Raw genomic sequence first — 19,283 nt, 5'->3', positions numbered from 1 at the left:
AAAGAGTGTGGAAAGGGTAGATGGGTAGGAAGGAGGTAGTTGCAATTTCAGTTTGATAGATGGACACGCGCACACTACCAAGACATAAACACACACATGGATTCACAAACACAAAAGGGATGTCTTTGTTTTTTTTTTAATAACAATAAATAACTCTTTTACATTGTCTTCAAATAAATAAATAAATAAATTTTTTTTTTTTTACCCCTGCATCAAATTTTGGAGTTTGGGGTGTCTTTGTTTATGTGATTGACAATATTGAAGAAACATTGATAAGGATGTTAATTGCTCCCTGTTCTTTTTTAAACATGCATATTGATTGCTTTGGTCCAAAAGAATTTTTTAATAGTATTTAAAAACATATTAATAGTATTTAAAAAACTTTATATGTCAATTGAGATAGTAAGTCTGCCACCTCCGACATCCATTCCTAAGTCAAAAACAATTTTAATTTTATATTTATTATATTGTGAGAAAAAAAGACTATTGTTTATCCATTTCAACAATATAAAGGACAAAATTATAAAACACACCACAAATATTAAATAAAAGATAAAATAATATATTTTAACCAAAAACCTATTGATTGCTACTTCTTTTGTCTAAATATACAAATATATCTTATAATATTATAGTATTTATTTCAATAATAACATGAGTTTTATTTAATAAAATCTTATTGTTTTTTATAAAAAAACATCTTATTCATTTTTTCTTCTAATTGTTACTCTATTTATTATTTAAAATGAAGATTTTTAATATTAAATAATATATATGTTCAAACCAATAAGATACGATAAAATTAATAAATATTGAAGTCTCTTAATTATTTGATTAAATATTCAATTTTAACCTATACAAATAAAAAATATATATATTAAAAGAAAGTCAGTCCCTTAAATAAATTTCAATATATCTATTAGAAATAATATTCTATTAACTTTTTTTTACCTCTCTATATATATATCCACCATTTAGTCCTTTTAAATAACATGTGTAAATTTTTCGCCAAGTATATAGGTTATTTTAGCGGGTAAGGATTTAAATTACACGTGTACATTTTTCAATAATTTTTCGCCGAGTATATAGATTAAATCCTTAGTCCAAATCTAGGTTTGTGGACATTCTTTTATAACATACAACTTCAGTCCTGATATGAAAATATTTTTTATTAATGTCCTTAATTTTATTTTCGGTAATTTTCTTTATTGTTACATTAAATTTTATCGATTTGAATTTTTCTTTCCTTTCATGTTTCTCTATACATCTATAAAAAAAATTGACTTTTTTTAATAATAATAATTAATCATATGAATTTTACTCATTTTCTAGACAAAATATATTAACTATAGTAGAACTTAATGATGGCATAAAATTAGTTACCAATAACAATAAGAATTTTCTAGGTCAACAATAACAAATATTACTCTTCTAAAGAAAAAAATGTGTTGTTCTACGTGAATGTTCATTCTTTTTTTTCGTATAAATGATTTTTATTCCCACTTCACTCATTCTTTTTTTACATATTTTAATTCAATGTTTGTCGTTTTTCCTGTTTAACTCATTCACACTTCTTTCATAGTTTTGAAGGTCTCTATGTTTTTTTTCTTTTCTGAATTGTGTTTTTATATGGCTATGAGTAAATTTATTTCTTAATTATTTTGTGTGATGTTCCTTTTCCCTCTATAGGTAGAAATCACGTGCTAGGAGTGCGATTAATTAAATGAGCAACTATGTTTGCAAATATGTGTGTCTTGGATTGACGGAGTTGGTTTTGTGGCAAAGAAAATTATCAATAATTATTGACTGTGCTTTAGTAGAAAAAATATTACTATGAGTAAATTGTGTTATGTAACATTAATTCCACGTTTTTTTATTGTCTTTAGTATATGTTTAGTTTGTTCATAGTTTCTGATTATTTTTTAAGGAAGTACATAATTTTCTAATTGTTTGTATGAGCCATAAGCTCCAAGGATAATTAATAAAAAAAATTGTTAAGAGTTTTTAAATGGAGGCTAATTTTTTTTTTATAAATTTTATAGGAACTTGTAAAATTTATATAACCCTATTTTCATCTATATTATTATTATTTATTATTTTTTTTCTATTGTTTGCTAATTAGATTTTGTTTTGAATCACCATTTGATTAGATTTTGAAAATTTTATTTGAATCATCATTTGTTTCGTTTGAATATTATTAAAAATATTTTTAATTTTATAGGAATTTATATTATTATGAGAGATATTGGTGATCATCTCAAAAGAACAGTAAAAAATTTACATGAAAAATTTCTAATATTAATTGCGCACCAAAGTCAAAGCCCAAAAAATGTACTGTGTTTATTTTATATTCTTTGCAATCATATTGACATAGAAGAAATAGTACAACTCTTATGCATCAACAATGAATTTTATACTCATTAGGAAAACAATAAATTTTATTCTTTAATCCAATAAATATTATTTAATTCAATTTAAGATCATAAATGTCTATTAATAAATTTTCTCAATTTTGATTTATATTCCAATTCAAATATACATTTTTTAAAATAAAAAAAATATTTTCAAAATTAAATGTTTAATTTAAAATATATTATTATATGTTTTATTTTCAACATGTTATTTTATTATTTATCTTTTAACATGTTATTTAAATTTAAATAATTTGTTAAATATTAATGTATTTATCTACGTGCATGTCTATTTAATAATACATGCTCATATATATTTATTTATTTATTTATTTATTAATACGTGTTAAGGTATAATATGATGTCTCTATTCTCCATAAAAATACTTACGGAGTATCTTTTCAAAATTCATCCCCAAAATATAAATATCTAACTTAAATTAGGCATTTCATTAATCAATAAAATAATACATTAAATTCATGTTTTTTTTTCCTCCAAAATTCATGATTGAATAGTTCGAAATAAAGGTTTTACATTTATAACAATATATAATAACAAATTTCTATCTCTTTATTTATAATATAAATAACCATTTTCTTTATGAGATGATTCAATTGGCAATGTTTTCTTCCTTATAATAATCTTAATCGACAAATATTAATGTTATTAAGTTAAACATTTTATGTGGTTTAATAGACATAAACATTTTATATGATTATTAATGACATCTTTATTTTCTCCAATATTTTTTTTATATATAAAAAATAACATTATGTATTTTTATATAAGAATCAATGTGTAGTGAGTAAAAAAAAAATTCAAACTAAAGACATATTTAAAGGAATATAATTTAAATCGCTTTAATACATATTTTAGATGGAGAATCAATTTTTTACACAATTTGTCAGTCTGTCATATTTATAATTAATAATTTCTTTTTTCACAAATAGTTGATATTTTCTATTTTTCATTTGATATCGCAAATAAATTATTACTCAGCTTAAGAAAAGAAATAACATAGGCTTTATTAATGCTATTGTGTTTTATCCTTTATTAAATTATAACTCTTCGTCAAACAATTATGTAGTTATTTTCTATTCGTTGTTGAAACCATGATCACTTTCTTAAGATACCCAATATTTGAAAAATTAAATAAATAATTAGATGCATTATTATGTATAAATATTTTATATATAAACAAAGTGGTGTGGTAATACAACATCCGTTTCATTTATAATTTATAATAGTGTAGATAAATGATTAATATTTTAAAATGGAATTAAATCTACTAGCATTTAAATTTTTTTAAATAAAAGGAATCCCTATATATAGTGTAAGCTATTAAAAAATGAAAAACTTACAATTGATTCTTTATCAATGCTTTTTAACACCGGTACGAAGTGTTACTTTTCGGTTGTAACCGTTCTTTCTAACAAAAAACATACAACTTTTGCAATATACAAATTTCACTACAAGAAAACATTTCAATACCTACGGAAAATTAGCCACGGATCATAATCCGTAAGTAAATTAATTGTTACCCACGGAAAAATCGTGTGTATTGTTCTATAAAATAAATTTTTTTTTAATTAATTACCACGGTAATTCCGTAAGTAAAATTAAAAAAATCCGTGGGTAATGAAAAAAAATACAATCCTAACTTAAATTTTGCCAAAAATTTTTGTATTATTTTTTACTACAGCTTATCCGTGGGTAATGTCTATTTTTTAGAAAACATTTCTGTTTAATTTTTTAAAAAAAGGTCCTCAACTGATACTAAATTAATTTTATCAGGCTGCCTTCTAAATGCTCCTCCGAATCGTATCTTCCCTAACCTTTCTTCCCTGAGCCCTTTCTCCGAATCGTATCTTCCCTAAGCCCTTCTTCCCTGAGCCCTTCCTCCGAATCGTATCTTCCCTAAGCCCTTCCTCCGAATCGTATCTTCCCTGAGCCCTAAGCCCTTCTTCCCTCCCTTCTTCTTGTCCGAATCGTATGAGCCCTAAGCTCCTCCGCATCCCAAAGCCCGTCTCGTTCCTCCGCATCCCAAAGCCTTCTCGTTCGAGCTGCTTCGCTTCGCTCCTTCTTCTTGTCCGAACCCTCCGCATCCCTGCTTCACTCCGCCGTGATGATCGCTATCTCTTAAGGTAAGTTATCTTCCTTTAATATCTTTTCATTTTCTGAAATCAATTTTTACTGAAATCGAGTCTTATTGAAAAAGCCCCAATTTGTATTGAAAACCCTAACCATAGAGTACAATGGCTGCTTCTTTATGGAACCAATCTCTGTTACTTGGTTGTTGTTCATGTTCAATTTGGATAGTTAGGTACTGTGTTCATGTTTAACTGTTGCATTTTTATTGTTTATTTACATCTTGATATTAGGTATTGTGTTCAGTTTCATTGTTTATTTACATGTAGTTGTTATGTGAGTTAACTGTTGAATCTGAGAACTGATGGTGAGTCTGAGAGAACTTGGTTGCTGTTCATGTTCAATTAGGATAGTTAGGTATTGTGTTCATGTTTAACTGTTGATTTCTAGCATGTGTTAGTTCTTGTTCCATCTGATTAAGCCTAATCCTGCTTGATTCAAGTTGCTGAATATATGCTTGGAAAAATAGAATAGAATGAATGGACATATATATATAACTCATAAGTAAAGATACCTATGAAAAATGCTTGATTCTGGCTGCCTCTCTATTCTGGCTGCCTCTCTATGAAAAATGCTTGATTCTGATATTTAGGAATATGGCAGATTTTATTACCGGAAAAAGGGAAGCAACTGAATTTGTATGACTCAATCTGAGTGGTTGATCAAATAGAGAAAAGGGAAGAGTGTAAATTGTGAAAAGAAAGAAACATTGTTTTGGACTTTAGGGCTTTTGTGGAAATGAAAATAGGTTGATAGTGACACTAAAATAGATTGATACCAGTTCCCCCACCTCTTTGTGGTGTGCTTATTATTGGAGAAGAAACCATAGTTTACTGCAGTGCTAATGCTTTTAAAGCTATTCCAATCAGACCTGTATGTTAAATAATACTATCTGCTCATTCCATTTAAACTGCGTGCTGTGAATTTTCAAAATTTCACAAACTGTACCTATTTGTCACAAGTTTTTGAGTTTGGCTGAATTATACCTTATGATGTACTTTTCAGTCAATCACAAAAGCCTATGGAAGGGTTGATCCTGACGGTTCTAGATATTTACTTGGCGACCATACAGGGTTACTTAGTCTACTTGTAATAACCCATGAGAAAGAAAAGTATGTAATCACTCATTGTATCTGTATTGGTTTTATTTTGTCTTACCATATTAATTCTCTGTATTGTTCGTCGATATGTTGATAGAATAAATAATTAGTCAGTATTTTTATTTTAACAGGTGAATCTTATGATTTATCATGCACATTTATTTTGCAGGGTTACTGGTCTCAAAATAGAGACCCTTGGGGAGACTTCGATTGCATCTACGATTTCATACCTTGATAATGCATTTGTCTATATTGGTTCAAGCTATGGAGATTCACAGGTGGGTGATAAACTTGAAAATTATTTTATAAATTTTGAACTTTTTGAGTTATGACATACTTGATAGTTGATTTTATCCGAAATTCTGACTCCCCAAAGTACCAGTTTTGAACGTAGTATGGACCCTGTATCTTACTGTTTTGCGAATCAAACGCAACTTTAGATTCTCGGAAGTACCGATTTAAGTGTAGTTTTGAGAGCATGCTTTTATTTTTACAGTAAACAGCAAGGCTGTCAAACTGAGTTTAGATACGTTTAAATTTCGAAAAGACTTTTGAAATTTTTCTTAAAAAAAATAATAGTACACCAAACATAATTTAACAGCATATATATGTCAAATATTTAATATTCCAACTTTTAAACAAAATGGGGACGGGGGAAATTTTTATTTACCAAAGTGGCACTAATGGCCATTTTACAACTGTTTCTGAGGGTATTTGAACTCAGTATTTTGAGGTTACCAGGCTAAACTCTTACCCTTGAACTGACACCTCAAGTATAATATTCTAATTTCATTACAAAGCTTTTGCAATATTGTGTGTTTCCTTCTCTGATTTCTCTGTCATACTGCATTGAAGACTTTAAAGTGTTTTATGTCATATCCATTGCCTATTACTTCCTTATTCAAACACAACTATTAACAATTTCTGATGGGTGAAATACAGCTCATAAAACTAAATCTACAGCCTGATGCAAAAGGTTCTTATGTGGAAGTCTTGGATAGGTTTGTCAACTTAGGGCCAATTGTCGACTTCTGTGTAGTAGACCTTGAAAGGCAAGGCCAAGGTCAAGTTGTAACTTGCTCTGGAGCTTACAAGGATGGTTCTCTTCGTGTTATTCGTAATGGAATAGGTATCAACGAACAGGTAAGCTCTCCTTCTTGTCTCTGTGTGGGACATCTGTACCTAAAACATATCCAAAAGGAAAAGAAAATCAATTTGTTTTTATTTATTTTTATATTAAACAATACACGCTTAGCAAAATATTAATTTTCTGATGCATTCATTTGATGTAGGCATCAGTAGAACTTCAAGGAATCAGAGGAATGTGGTTTCTAAGATCCTCAACAGATGATCCTTTTGACACTTTCTTGGTTGTAAGTTTTATAAGTGAAACAAGAATATTAGCAATGAATCTTGAGGATGAGCTGGAAGAAACTGAGATTGAGGGATTCTGTTCTCAAGTACAGACATTATTTTGCCATGATGCAGTTCACAATCAACTTGTACAAGTAGGTTCTGACCTTATTTTCTTACTATGGTGGTTTTTTGTTGATTTAACACCTATATCTTTGTCTAAATTTTAGAAATATGGATGTTAACAAAGTAATTCATTTCAAAGTAGGTTCTGACCTTATGTGGATTTACGATCAAATTTTACTGTTAGGCATTTCATTTATTATATTTTCTACACGGCTTCGTTTCTTTAATTTTTAAATTTTTCAACTAATCAAATATGAACAACAAAATCTGTACCCCACATTTTATATATGAAGATACCCCTTTTCAATTGTTTTCCTCAAAGGAATGTCATGTTCAATATTCTGGACACCTATATAAAATTTCTTGAAGTCATACAATTCTATGTGTTTATGTTTCAATGTGTGTATGGCATTTTCAGTTTTAACAGACTTCTATTTCCTGTCATAAATTGAAAATTTTCATATCTTTACCTAAGACTCAACTGATTTCTTAGTACTATGGTGTTTGTTCATTGGATTTCAACCGGGGTTTCTTCAAAATATATGTACCAGTGTTCAAGTTTTTTCATTCTCAATCTCTATTTAGTTGTCGCTTTTCTTTTAAATGAAATTATTTTTATTAATAGAATAAACAATCTTGTGCTGATTTGCTGACCCCATTGTTGCCTTTGTGGATTGTACTATCGTGCACTTCTTGATTTCCAAATTAAGTAACCTTATTGGGCTTATGCACTTGCTCTTCACTTTCAATTGTATTTAATCTGTTATATTTTTGTTTGATTGAAACTAAGTAACTTTGTTGTTTGCACTCACTCTTCACTTTCAAGTGGATTTAATATGTTATCTATTATGTTTTTGTTTGATTGAGACTAAGTAACTATAGTTATAGTTGTTTGTAATCATTGCTTGTTATGCTATTTTCTTAGGTAATTGCCGAAAGTCTATCTGAAGAGGAAATTGCTGGTTTGAGAGAAATGTTCCAGACTATGGATACTGATAACAGTGGTGCAATCACTTTTGATGAACTCAAAGCTGGTCTAAGAAGATATGGGTCTACGCTTAAGGATATAGAAATACGCGATCTTATGGAAGCGGTAGGGTGTTAGTGACTTAGTTTTGTTAAAAATATATTTTTCTCTGTATTTTGTGTATGTACTCTCATAGTCCCATTCTTTTATTCTTTTTGGAAATAATATTTTAATTTTTTTAAATATAATCTTTTAATTTTGTTATATATAATCTTACATAGCTAACAAGGTTCTGTGTTTGCTGGTAACTTGTCATTTTGACACTGGAGTTGATATTGGACATTAATGAAACGTGTCTAAATGTGATATTACGATAGAAAACCAGGAAGCGTCTAGTAGTTGTAGCCAAGTAGGTTACATTATCCACGAATAATTCATGGATAAAATTATCAATATTAAATATAAAATAGTAGACTTGTCACGGATGATCCGTGGGTAACGTAACCTACGACTTTTCCGTCGATAACTATCTACTATTTTACCTACGGCAAATCTATGGGTAACGTTACCCACGGATACTCAGTGGGTCATATTACCCACGGACAATCCCTAGGTAAGTGTGTCCCACAGCTTGTCCGTCGGGAAATATTTTCCTACGAGCGATTTAGCTACGAACTCGTGTCCGTGGGTAATCCGTAGGTAATTTTACGTTACCTATGGATAGTCCGTGGGTAAAGATAAAAGATTAATAAAATTCACAAATAAGTCAATCAAACTAACTTTAAAATAATTTTAATCAGCAAATAATAAAACTTTAATATTTACGCAATTATTATATAATAACTTATACGAATGAACGTTTTATAAAAAAAAAGTTATACCAATGAATGTTAATCTTAGTGGGACAAATTACCAATAGAAATACAAAATTAACTAATTGAAGTTTTTCTTTGCAATAGGAATACCTTGTAAGTGAGATCATTCAATAATTTTTATTTTTATTTTTATTTGAAATTATTGATGATTCAATAATGGATTCACAATCATCTATTATAACAAATGAAACATACAAATACATAGGTAATACATTAAAAATACTAATTTCAGGCATCTAAAACACAACATAAAATATGAGTAATTGAGAGATTAACTTAATCACAACATCCTGAAATTCTCAAAATCACTAGCAGAATAAAATATCTCAATTCTAAGGTAGTTAAATTCTAATACGTTTTAAAATAAACAATAGACATCAAATAACATAATATCAAAATCTCTAAATTTTAAAATAACATTTCATAGAAAGAACAATATATAACCGATAAATAGAGAGATTATTGTAAAAAAATAACACTGATAAATAGAAAGATAACTATGTAAAAAACTTTTAAATTGTATAATATTAAAACTCCGACAAAAAATCCTATATTAGAACAACTTAAACATTTAAATATTTGCTTTATATTTTATTTAAAAAGGCCACATAATCTATAACATAATCCATTCCAATTTCAAATATATTTATAAAACATATAATCCATAAGAAAAAAAATTCAATTCAATTTTTAAATAAATTTCAAATAAATTATTTTAAAGATTTGAAATTATTATATATATAATACAAATATTTTTATTTTTAAACCCACATATATATATATATATGAATTATTATTTTTAAGATTTTTCTGAAGAAAAAAAATTATATTTTGAAATTTATGTTTCATTACATTAATTTTCATACAAATTACCTATTTTTTATATACTATAAAATATAAATAAATAAAATTGGTACAGAATTGTGTTTTTAAAATTCAAAATTTGTGTTTCGAAAAACTTTTTTCAAATTTTTCAAAACACAATTTTCTCTAGAAAACTCAAAACATAAAATTTGATTTTAATTAAAAAATGGGATAGAAATATAAATATAGAGTATAGGATAAAATTTTCTGTTTCTCTAGTTTGCAGAAGAGAAAAAAATACAAAGAGATATATAAGTTACTATATAAAGAATTTAAGTATTCAATCTTATATTTGAGCTCAATAAAAATAAACTATATTAGAACAACAATATAGTTCTCTTATAATTAATAAAAGAGAATCTCATCATACTTTATTCCAATGATTATCTATATTATTATTTCATCAAATGAATAATACTCCATTTACATAATTAATTTTAATAAATATTATATATTTTATGAATATGCAGTGTAGCGTGAAATCTTTTTAATGTCACTACATATAAACCAATCATGTCTAAGACTTTGTCTACAATTTTGATACAAGTAAATTTAATCTGTTTATTAATTTTTTCTTACACCATTAATATATTAATTAAAAACTTATTTAAATATATAAAATAAATACAAATCATATAAACTTAATTTTATAATAACGAATTCATTATCTGTGTTTAACACATACTCCATACTAGTTATTTTATAGTTACGGCAAGGTCGGTCCTTAGAAATTAGGTGTTCTAAACGCACAAATCAAATTATGCTTTTATAACTATTAAATATCCTTCTTTTTGCATTAATGTTTTGTTGGAAAAAATATTAATGATTCGTTTATAATCAAAATTCTTTAAAAAAAATGTTTTCAACATAAATTAAAGTTAAAGTGTGACTATTTAATTTATTTTGTGACATATTATTACAAATAAAATTTTAATAATTTTAATTTAGAATAAATATATTCTAATTTTTGTTTATTAAGATATCTAAAAACATAATATATGTTAATTTTTTCAATTTTATTTCCTTTTATTGTAAGCTATTGAAAATGTTTATCAATTGTCAATATTTTTATGAAATTTATTTGTAAGTCAATTCATTTACCCATAAAAATCACGTGCACACCACTTGATCATGTTCTTTAAATCTTTCATAAATACCTTCTCCATCATTAATTATAAGTTATCTATTTTTTAACTTACCGAACAACTAAAGTAATTTCATATTTTTGTATCATAAATATTTAATGAAGTAGATTGACTAAGTTGTTTATCAATAACTCTTAAATATAATACTAACTACTAAAGAAAAATAAGAATTTTACACATGTAGAGGTCTCTTGTACGTTATGTAATTAGCTACTGACATATTTTCCTTTTTCTCGTAATGGCATAATAGAAAATGAGCTAGGTATCTATAAAAAAATTAGTTAATAAATTAATACTTTCGAATGAAAATATAGTTAAAAAGTTATTTTAAATTAAGACATGGTAGATATATACTTAGTCCAAAGTAGACTCATTCCATAGATTCGTCTTACTTCCAAAGATTCGTCTTTCAATTGTGATGGCTTTGCATTTATTATGACCAATGTATATAAGATAGATTTCAAGCTGACTTGTGGCAAATTTCATTTTTCGCATACCATCGTTATAATCTATATTTTTGGTATTTTTTGTCTTTATAATATGAAAAAAAAAAGTATTAAGCAGCATTAATGGTTATAATTAATTACTTTAATTATCTCTATTAAAATTTAAGTGCAAGTATGGTAAAATGAGTCCATCTATCTCGTTTTAACATGTTCTACTATCAACTAGATTGAAGTGGGTGGAATGGGATGAATCACTTTAAATAGATGATTTAAAATTTTCACTTTCACTTGGACCTTTGATAGATTAACAAGTTGACCTATCAACAACAACACAAATTAAACATATTTTCTTTTAATGAGTTGGCATGGAAAAAAAACTTCAAAACTAGTCCTCTAATTCAATCTGTTTTAGCACTCTTTAAGATATTATTTCCGTTCCAATAATTGACTAAATTTTTAATAAAATATTATCCCAAAATAGTTTATACTTTTGGTTTTTAACAAGATATGAAGTATTTTTTTAATTGTACTACTTAATTAATAAGGTATACACTATTTCTAATTTAATATATTTTACTTTATATTTACAATAACGATTCATACACAAATATTTGATAATATTAATTTAATATAAATATTATCTATAAATTATTTTTATTTGTTTGAAATTGTGATTTTTGTAATTTTGTCTTTCATTTCATGTAAAATATTTTTACACATATATCTAATCATAATATTTCACATATTAAATATTTGTAGGTACTCTCTTTCTCCCACAATATATATATAAGTCATTTTTTTGCTATAAAAAATGTCTCATTATATATGTTATGTACAATATTAATAAAGTATATGAATGTAATTTTTTTTTCAATTATATCTCTTACTTTTTACTTTTAATTTTTTAAATTTCTCCATTTCATATAGTAATGAGGGTAAATTGGTTAAGTACTTCATAATTTCTCTTTTTAATATATTTTTCATATAAAATTAACTCTATTTCTTAATTCATAGTTATTGGTCAAATTAAGTAGAACATAATTTAAGAGGAAAGAACTAAATTTTTGGAATTAATATAGTAAAATGATTTTTGTGATATGATTCGATATATGTATACAAATATTTTATATTGTGATTCCATTTTAATTAAAATATTAATAAAACACCAAAATAGTTTTTAATTGCTGAAAAAATAAAACAATTTTATACTGCACTCAATATTAATATAATATGCATAATTTAATTATTAAACCTATTATATATTTTATAAAAGATACAAGAATAATGGTCACAATATGCAGTCTGGAAAGTATGTTAATTTGTATGTATCATTATTATATATTGTTGTGTATAAGTGTCAATTTTTATAAGTTCATTAATTATTGGTTTAAGTCTATTTGAAATGGTAAAAAAATTTATAATTATTAAGACCCAGAAAAAGAAGCCTCCAAAGTTAAAAAAACCCTTAAAGTTTTTTGGGACTAAATGGGTCTATGGTCCTAATTTTTTAAATTTATCTTTCGATTTTGTTTTTCAAAAAAAAAAAAACAATTTTTTTTGATTATATTTTTCCAAAAAATAAATTTTTCGATAAAAAATTATTTACAATTTTTTTAAATTTTTCTCACAATATCTTTCGAGAAAAAAATTATTTGATTTTTTTTTTTTGAGATTTTCTTCGATATTTTGAATATTTTTTAAGAAAAAATTATAAATTAACAAAACATTGGATGCATGAGCCATTCACTTAAGTCCACAAAAAATAATAAAATAATAAATCATGGTTTTAAAAAATTAGTTCAATAAGAGTTTTACAATGAAATAATGAAAGAGTTAAATTTTGACAATACATAAATGATCATGATTGAGAATTATATAAATAACACATAATCACTTTAAAAAAATCACATGACTTTTTATTTTAATCTTAATCGTCCTTGTATAGTCGTTATATATATATATATATAAATATAAGTGAGTACTGTTATAAGAAATGAGAGGACAGCATATCCCCTCTTAGACCAAATTATCGGTTCAAATAATGGTTCAATTAAAAATATGCATGTGATCCACTATTTGTAATCATTTGTACAATCAACGAATTTATTCACCCTATATGTAATCTCTCATTTATAATTATATGTACAATCAATAATTGAGAATATTCACAAACATTTTATTTTACTTATTTTGTAATATCTCCTCGAATATCTTGTCATTTATAGGCCATATTTTATACTTAAATATTTTTTTCAAATCGATTCTTGTTCATTTTATATGTGGTATTTTTTAGAGGATTTAGTTTCTTTAAAGTGAGTAATTCACTTTAAAGAATAAAGGAAGTAATATCAACCATTGATTATCTAGTAAATTATTGATATTATGCGTACATGTATGACAAATCATATATAGTTATAATATTAATAATTGATTTACTCACTTTAGATAAGTCAATTTTCTCTAGAATAATAATCTAATATAGAGGATGAAATGATGAAAGTTGAATGTTTTTTCTCTATTTATCATAACTAAGGATCATGTGTCTTACCAGTATTTTTCTTTTTCACTTCAACTAATAATCACGAGATAATATAGATCCAATATTTTCTTTTACAAATTTTTGAAAATATATGTAATATTTTTAGAAATTTTGAAAACTCCAAAACATTTTTCATTATTTTTGAAAATACATTCTTTTTATTTATCTTTCATCTTCTCTTTATCACAAATGTTAACTCCATGAACTATCAATCTTCTTGTTACTTGTTAGTAATTTAAAGTTAATATGCATTTTAGAAAATAAAATATTGAAATACACTTTTGGACCTCCCAAATCCACATTCCAACTATTTTAATCCTTATTTTAGAATAACAATTTTGATATCTTAATTTTATCTCCTTATATAAAAGTCGCACCTCTTAATTTTGATTGGATCAACATTATTATAAACTCATTTTAAAAATCATGTATGCACAAATATAAAATTTAATTAAAAAATAAAAAATATATTGTTACATAAATGTTATTCAAATGTATTGTTTAACCAACAAAACATAAATTTCATTCTACGATTTCTTCTTTTCATAAAGTTCTTGATAGTAAAAAAAAGAAAAGTTTTAAAAAGATTTCCGACCCAAATCAATGACATTATCAAATATAATTCTACAATACGAAAATGATTTGTCATAAAAACGATAAGCTGAAACTAATTGTCTAAATCAAAGTGATGAAAACCGGACCGAATTAACCAATTCAATTGATTGGACCGAGAACCGGACTAGTGGCTAGTCCATTTGTTAACAAAAACCACCGTGAAGACCAACCAAAAAGATGAAAAAACCGGGCTAAAATTGAGAAAACTGGTCAAAACAGCGGTTGATGCGAACATTTTTATGAAAATTGCATTTATTACCATTAATTTTAGTTAATTGAAATTGAAACATAATAACTTTGATAAATTAAAACTGAAACTTCAATATTTAATGGATGTGGAAACTCAAAAATCATTTCAACCAAAAAAAAATTAATCAATATGGGATATGGAGAGATGACAAACTCAATTTTTTAACTGAACAAACTTCAAAATTTATTGTTGATTTTTTTATGGGAAATGCCGGTTTATTTGAAAGAGAAAAAGAACTAATATTTTGATTAACTAGTTATAACAAGACAAATCCATTATTTTTGCATTTCTTTAAAAAAATCATTAATACCATTTAACATCACTCATTTCTCATTAGCAATGACCACTGTTTTTTAAAATTTCATATTTAAGAAATATTAGAATTAAAATTATGTTTTGAAAATAAAAGATAAAGTTGTGACAAAACGGCAAGAGTTTCAGTTAGTTACTGTAAAACTAATAACAAAGGGAAGAAGTGAGATTCGTTACCCAAAACACAATTCAAGTAAGTTGTGAGTTTTCAGTTAAATTAATGTCGGTTGCAACAATCCAACGGAACTGAAAACTACAAGTTCCATAAACGTTGTTTACCACCCATTCCACACAAATGGGTAACGCTCACGGACATCGCAAACACCGTAATAACGTTCCTCCTCTTTATAAATTTGGTAACACTCACCCTCCTAGTAATCAACCAAACAAAAACGAAGGTAGTTCCAATTCTAACACCGTGATGAATTTTCCTTACGGTCACGTCGACAACACTCTCCGTTCTCTCGCCGCTCAGGCAGAAGGATTTGGCCGCTTCGCAATCGGTGGACTTCACGGTCCCCTTTATCATGTTACGTCACTCTTAGGTTACTGTACTTTATCCCCCATTCATTGCATTTTTTATTTTATTTATTTTTAAATTTCTTATTATTTTATCAATAATGTTAGTATGAAAAGTTGATTCCATAAACCCTCTTAAATTGTCTCACATTTGTATATACATGTAGATAAGTTGAAATAATTAAATTCAAATAGATCCTATATATGAATGATTTTATTAAACCAATGAGATTGTAACATTGATATTTTGGATTATTATTGTGAATCTAGATGATGGACCGGGATCATTGCGTGACGCGTGTCGCAGAAAAGAACCTTTGTGGATTGTGTTTGAGGTTTCAGGTACAATTCATCTTTCTTCTTACTTGAGTGTGTCTTCATACAAGACCATTGATGGAAGGGGACAAAGGATTAAGCTGACTGGAAAGGGTTTTCGGCTGAAGGAATGTGAACATGTAATCATTTGTAATTTAGAGTTAGAAGGAGGCAGAGGACCTGATGTTGATGCTATTCAAATCAAACCTAATTCAAAACATATATGGATTGATCGTTGCACTCTAAGTGATTTTGAAGATGGGCTCATAGATATCACTCGAGGAAGCACCGATATTACTATTTCAAGGTGAGATGAATTGGAATTGGATGTTCTGTGTAGTAAGAGAAATCTGTAGTCACGCAATATGGACCGTCGATCAAATGGCTCACATTGAATCCGACTTACAAAGTCTGAACATGAGCTGTGTGATTTTTACCCCATGGTTTGGATTGCGTGACTGATCCCCTAACTTATTTAGAAGATCATAATTGATTTGCTTGTAGGCACTAATTTATTTATCCTTTTGTTATTATGAATCTTGATTTAAGTCGCTGATAAGAGAGAAAATGAAGAAAAGTAAATGGAATTATATTAATAATTGAAATAATGTTATTTACATCAAGGGTTATATAGACTTATATAGTCAATTAGATAAACAACTAACTAATGTAAAATAACTAATTGACTGATCTAACTAACTAACCAACTAAGATATATCTAATATTTATTGAAAAATACTTGATTTCCTTCGTCATTCTTCAGGTGTCACTTTTATCAGCATGACAAAACAATACTCATTGGATCAGATCCCTCACATGTTGATGACAGATGCATGAAGATCACCATACACCACTGTTTTTTTAACGGGACTCGACAGAGACATCCTCGTGTTAGGTTTGCAAAAGTACACCTGTACAATAATTACACCAGAAACTGGGGCATATATGCTGTTTGTGCAAGTGTGGAATCCCAGGTGATTATGTGTTCATTGATTGAAATTGTTTTCAGTGGTGAATTTCTAAACAGGTTTTAATTGATCTCCAAATTTATCATTTCATTATTGTTTTGATACTAGATATTTTCGCAACATAATATCTATGAAGCTGGCCAGAAGAAGGTTGCTTTCAAGTATCTTACTGAGAAGGTTGGTCTGCCTCATATGTTTAATAATGTTTTAGCTTTTAACTTGTGTTGAAATTTTTTATATTATCAGCAATATTTCAAAAGAACTTGCAAAACTGGTGATGAAGTCTGAAAAAATCAATATCACTTCCTAATATATCTGTTTCTATCCTGTAATTTGGAAGTTTGTTTTAGCTTTCTTAATGTGCTAATATTTTCAAGTAGTGACTGCTGATTGACTAAAGAAATTGAGATTTTACTCGCTATATATCACTTGTTAGTTTCTCGGAAATAGAAAATACTAGTAATGACTTTTAAATAACCATGTTGGAGAAAAAGGGAAATTATTATTGATATCGGTGACACTAGTAGACATTTTACAACCATTCTGTCCCTTAAGCTAACACCTCACGGACAAATACTAGTATTGATTGTTTAATTGTTTATTACTAAAGAATGCACTACAAGAGAATAGTATCAAGCTGATTCTTTATTTAGTGGATATGCTCTCTTAACTTTTTATGTTTAAAATATTGAACATTTGTTTACTTGGTACGTCTTGATGAAATAATATGCACAAAATATTTCTACCGTCTTTTCATTTGAATAAATTACAAGATTGAATTGGCGACACTTGCGCAGGCAGCAGACAAGGAAGCTGGAGCAACTGGTCACATAATCTCCGAAGGCGACTTGTTTTTAAATGGGGCTACAGCAGGGTTGATGACAGAGGATGTTGGGTGTAAGATGTTTCATCCCACTGAACACTATCTCTCATGGACGATCGAACCTCCTACCGATGATCTAAAGCAAGTTCTTCATCGCTGCACGGGATGGCAATCTGTTGCGAAGCCAGATGATCAAACAGTTTGTGCCGAATAGAAGATAAAGCAGTTGCATACATTCACTGCCACTGTATATGAACTGATACTTGATTGCATGGCCTAAAGTTTATTTTAGACCTAGCAAATTAGTTAGTAGTTCATGATGTGTATATAATTATATACATAAGTAATGGTGCATTCAGCATGATCTACTAAGTAGTAAGGTCTTACAGATTCCCTTAAGACCACCAGAAAGTTAAAATAATTGTATGATTTTGTTAACATCAATAAAATGTTCAAGACTGGGATTGAGGATACAACAGTTGAAAGTTTTTTAGTCAAAAATAAAATAAAATTGGAAAGTTTGAGAGAGAGTACATATATTACATCGAAATTATACAGGTGATGTTAGCAAAACCGATCATTAAGTCTTGTTTACTATATCCTTAATCACATAATAAGTTTATTCATGCATAAAAAGCATTAAATTAATTCTTGAAAATGAAATAATTTCAATCAATTTCAAAATTTAACATAATTAGTGTGATTGGATGGAGTTATTGAAATTCTAGGAAAATTAAAATTTCAGATAATTCAAATGCTTCAAATAAATTTCTTTCATTTTCAAATTTTGTTGTTTGAATAAAAGAATTGTTGTTTATAAATTTGACTATTTTATATAAATTTTAAATGTTTTTGGGAAAAATTAAAATTAAATTTGGGCCAAAACGATATATTAGAAAAGTTGAGGACTATTTTGTAGGGACTAATTTACAAAATATGAAAATTTGTAGGGACCAATTTATAAAAAATAAAAAAGATAGGAATTAATATGCAAAATTTCAAACATATAAGGTCAAAATTATAAATTTGGAAAAATTATAGGAAACATTTTATGATTCACATTGTATAAAGTAAAGAGTGAATTTGATGTTTTTAGATTTTTATGTGACATTTAAAAATCTCTAAATTTAACTTTGACATAATACTTCATAAAATCATTTACTTTGAAAATTCTCCAAATTTACTATTCAAACAAAATAATTTACATTGAATTATTTAAATTCTCTTAAAGAATTACATTTCCTCAAAAAGTAATTCTCTTCCAAAAACACTAAAGAATTTTGAAGATTTGTTTTATAAATTGTTTTCTAACGTGTTGTTGCTTACTTATGTAAGATATCTATTAATGTGAATCTTGTATTAAAATAAAGTTATTTCATGTCACATATTGTTTAATAAATTTGGTTCAAAATGTTTATAGATTTTTATAAGTAAAATGTAGAGTATAAAGACATCACATCATATTTGAAAAATTCAAAGGGATAAAATCAATGTTAAGGAAATAATA

The 19,283-nt window shown here is 26.8% G+C and overlaps 2 protein-coding genes across 2 annotated transcripts; both read left to right on the top strand.

Moving 5' to 3' along the window:
- Positions 1-4,666: 4,666 nt before the first annotated feature.
- On the top strand, positions 4,667-7,257 carry LOC101489902 (DNA damage-binding protein 1-like). The gene is made up of 6 exons (XM_012719170.1): positions 4,667-4,734; positions 5,330-5,432; positions 5,565-5,671; positions 5,829-5,937; positions 6,602-6,802; positions 6,952-7,257. The coding sequence occupies exons 1-6, from the start codon at positions 4,667-4,669 to the stop codon at positions 7,240-7,242; spliced, it is 879 nt and encodes a 292-aa protein (XP_012574624.1). The 3' UTR covers positions 7,243-7,257.
- Positions 7,258-15,317: 8,060 nt separating this feature from the next.
- Positions 15,318-18,254, top strand: LOC101496390 (probable pectate lyase 4). Its single transcript, XM_004512459.3, has 5 exons — positions 15,318-15,696; positions 15,941-16,292; positions 16,749-16,959; positions 17,062-17,130; positions 17,751-18,254. The coding sequence occupies exons 1-5, from the start codon at positions 15,447-15,449 to the stop codon at positions 17,988-17,990; spliced, it is 1,122 nt and encodes a 373-aa protein (XP_004512516.1). The 5' UTR covers positions 15,318-15,446; the 3' UTR covers positions 17,991-18,254.
- The last annotated feature ends 1,029 nt before the right edge of the window (positions 18,255-19,283 follow it).

This window comes from Cicer arietinum, chromosome 8, assembly GCF_000331145.2.
Source record: "Cicer arietinum cultivar CDC Frontier isolate Library 1 chromosome 8, Cicar.CDCFrontier_v2.0, whole genome shotgun sequence".
Lineage (NCBI taxonomy): Eukaryota > Viridiplantae > Streptophyta > Magnoliopsida > Fabales > Fabaceae > Cicer > Cicer arietinum.
Note: the sequence above shows the minus strand (reverse complement) of the source record. Positions and strands in the feature narration are given on the sequence as shown.

Coding starts and splice junctions, on each gene's coding strand:
- LOC101496390 (XM_004512459.3), top strand. CDS start 15,447: ATGGGTAACGCTCACGGACATCGCAAACACCGTAATAACGTTCCTCCT. Junction 15,697..15,940: donor TCATGTTACGTCACTCTTAG/GTTACTGTACTT, acceptor TTGTGAATCTAG/ATGATGGACCGGGATCATTG. Junction 16,960..17,061: donor GTGCAAGTGTGGAATCCCAG/GTGATTATGTGT, acceptor TTTTGATACTAG/ATATTTTCGCAACATAATAT.
- LOC101489902 (XM_012719170.1), top strand. CDS start 4,667: ATGGCTGCTTCTTTATGGAACCAATCTCTGTTACTTGGTTGTTGTTCA. Junction 4,735..5,329: donor TGTTCAATTTGGATAGTTAG/GTACTGTGTTCA, acceptor ACACTAAAATAG/ATTGATACCAGTTCCCCCAC. Junction 5,938..6,601: donor CAAGCTATGGAGATTCACAG/GTGGGTGATAAA, acceptor GGTGAAATACAG/CTCATAAAACTAAATCTACA.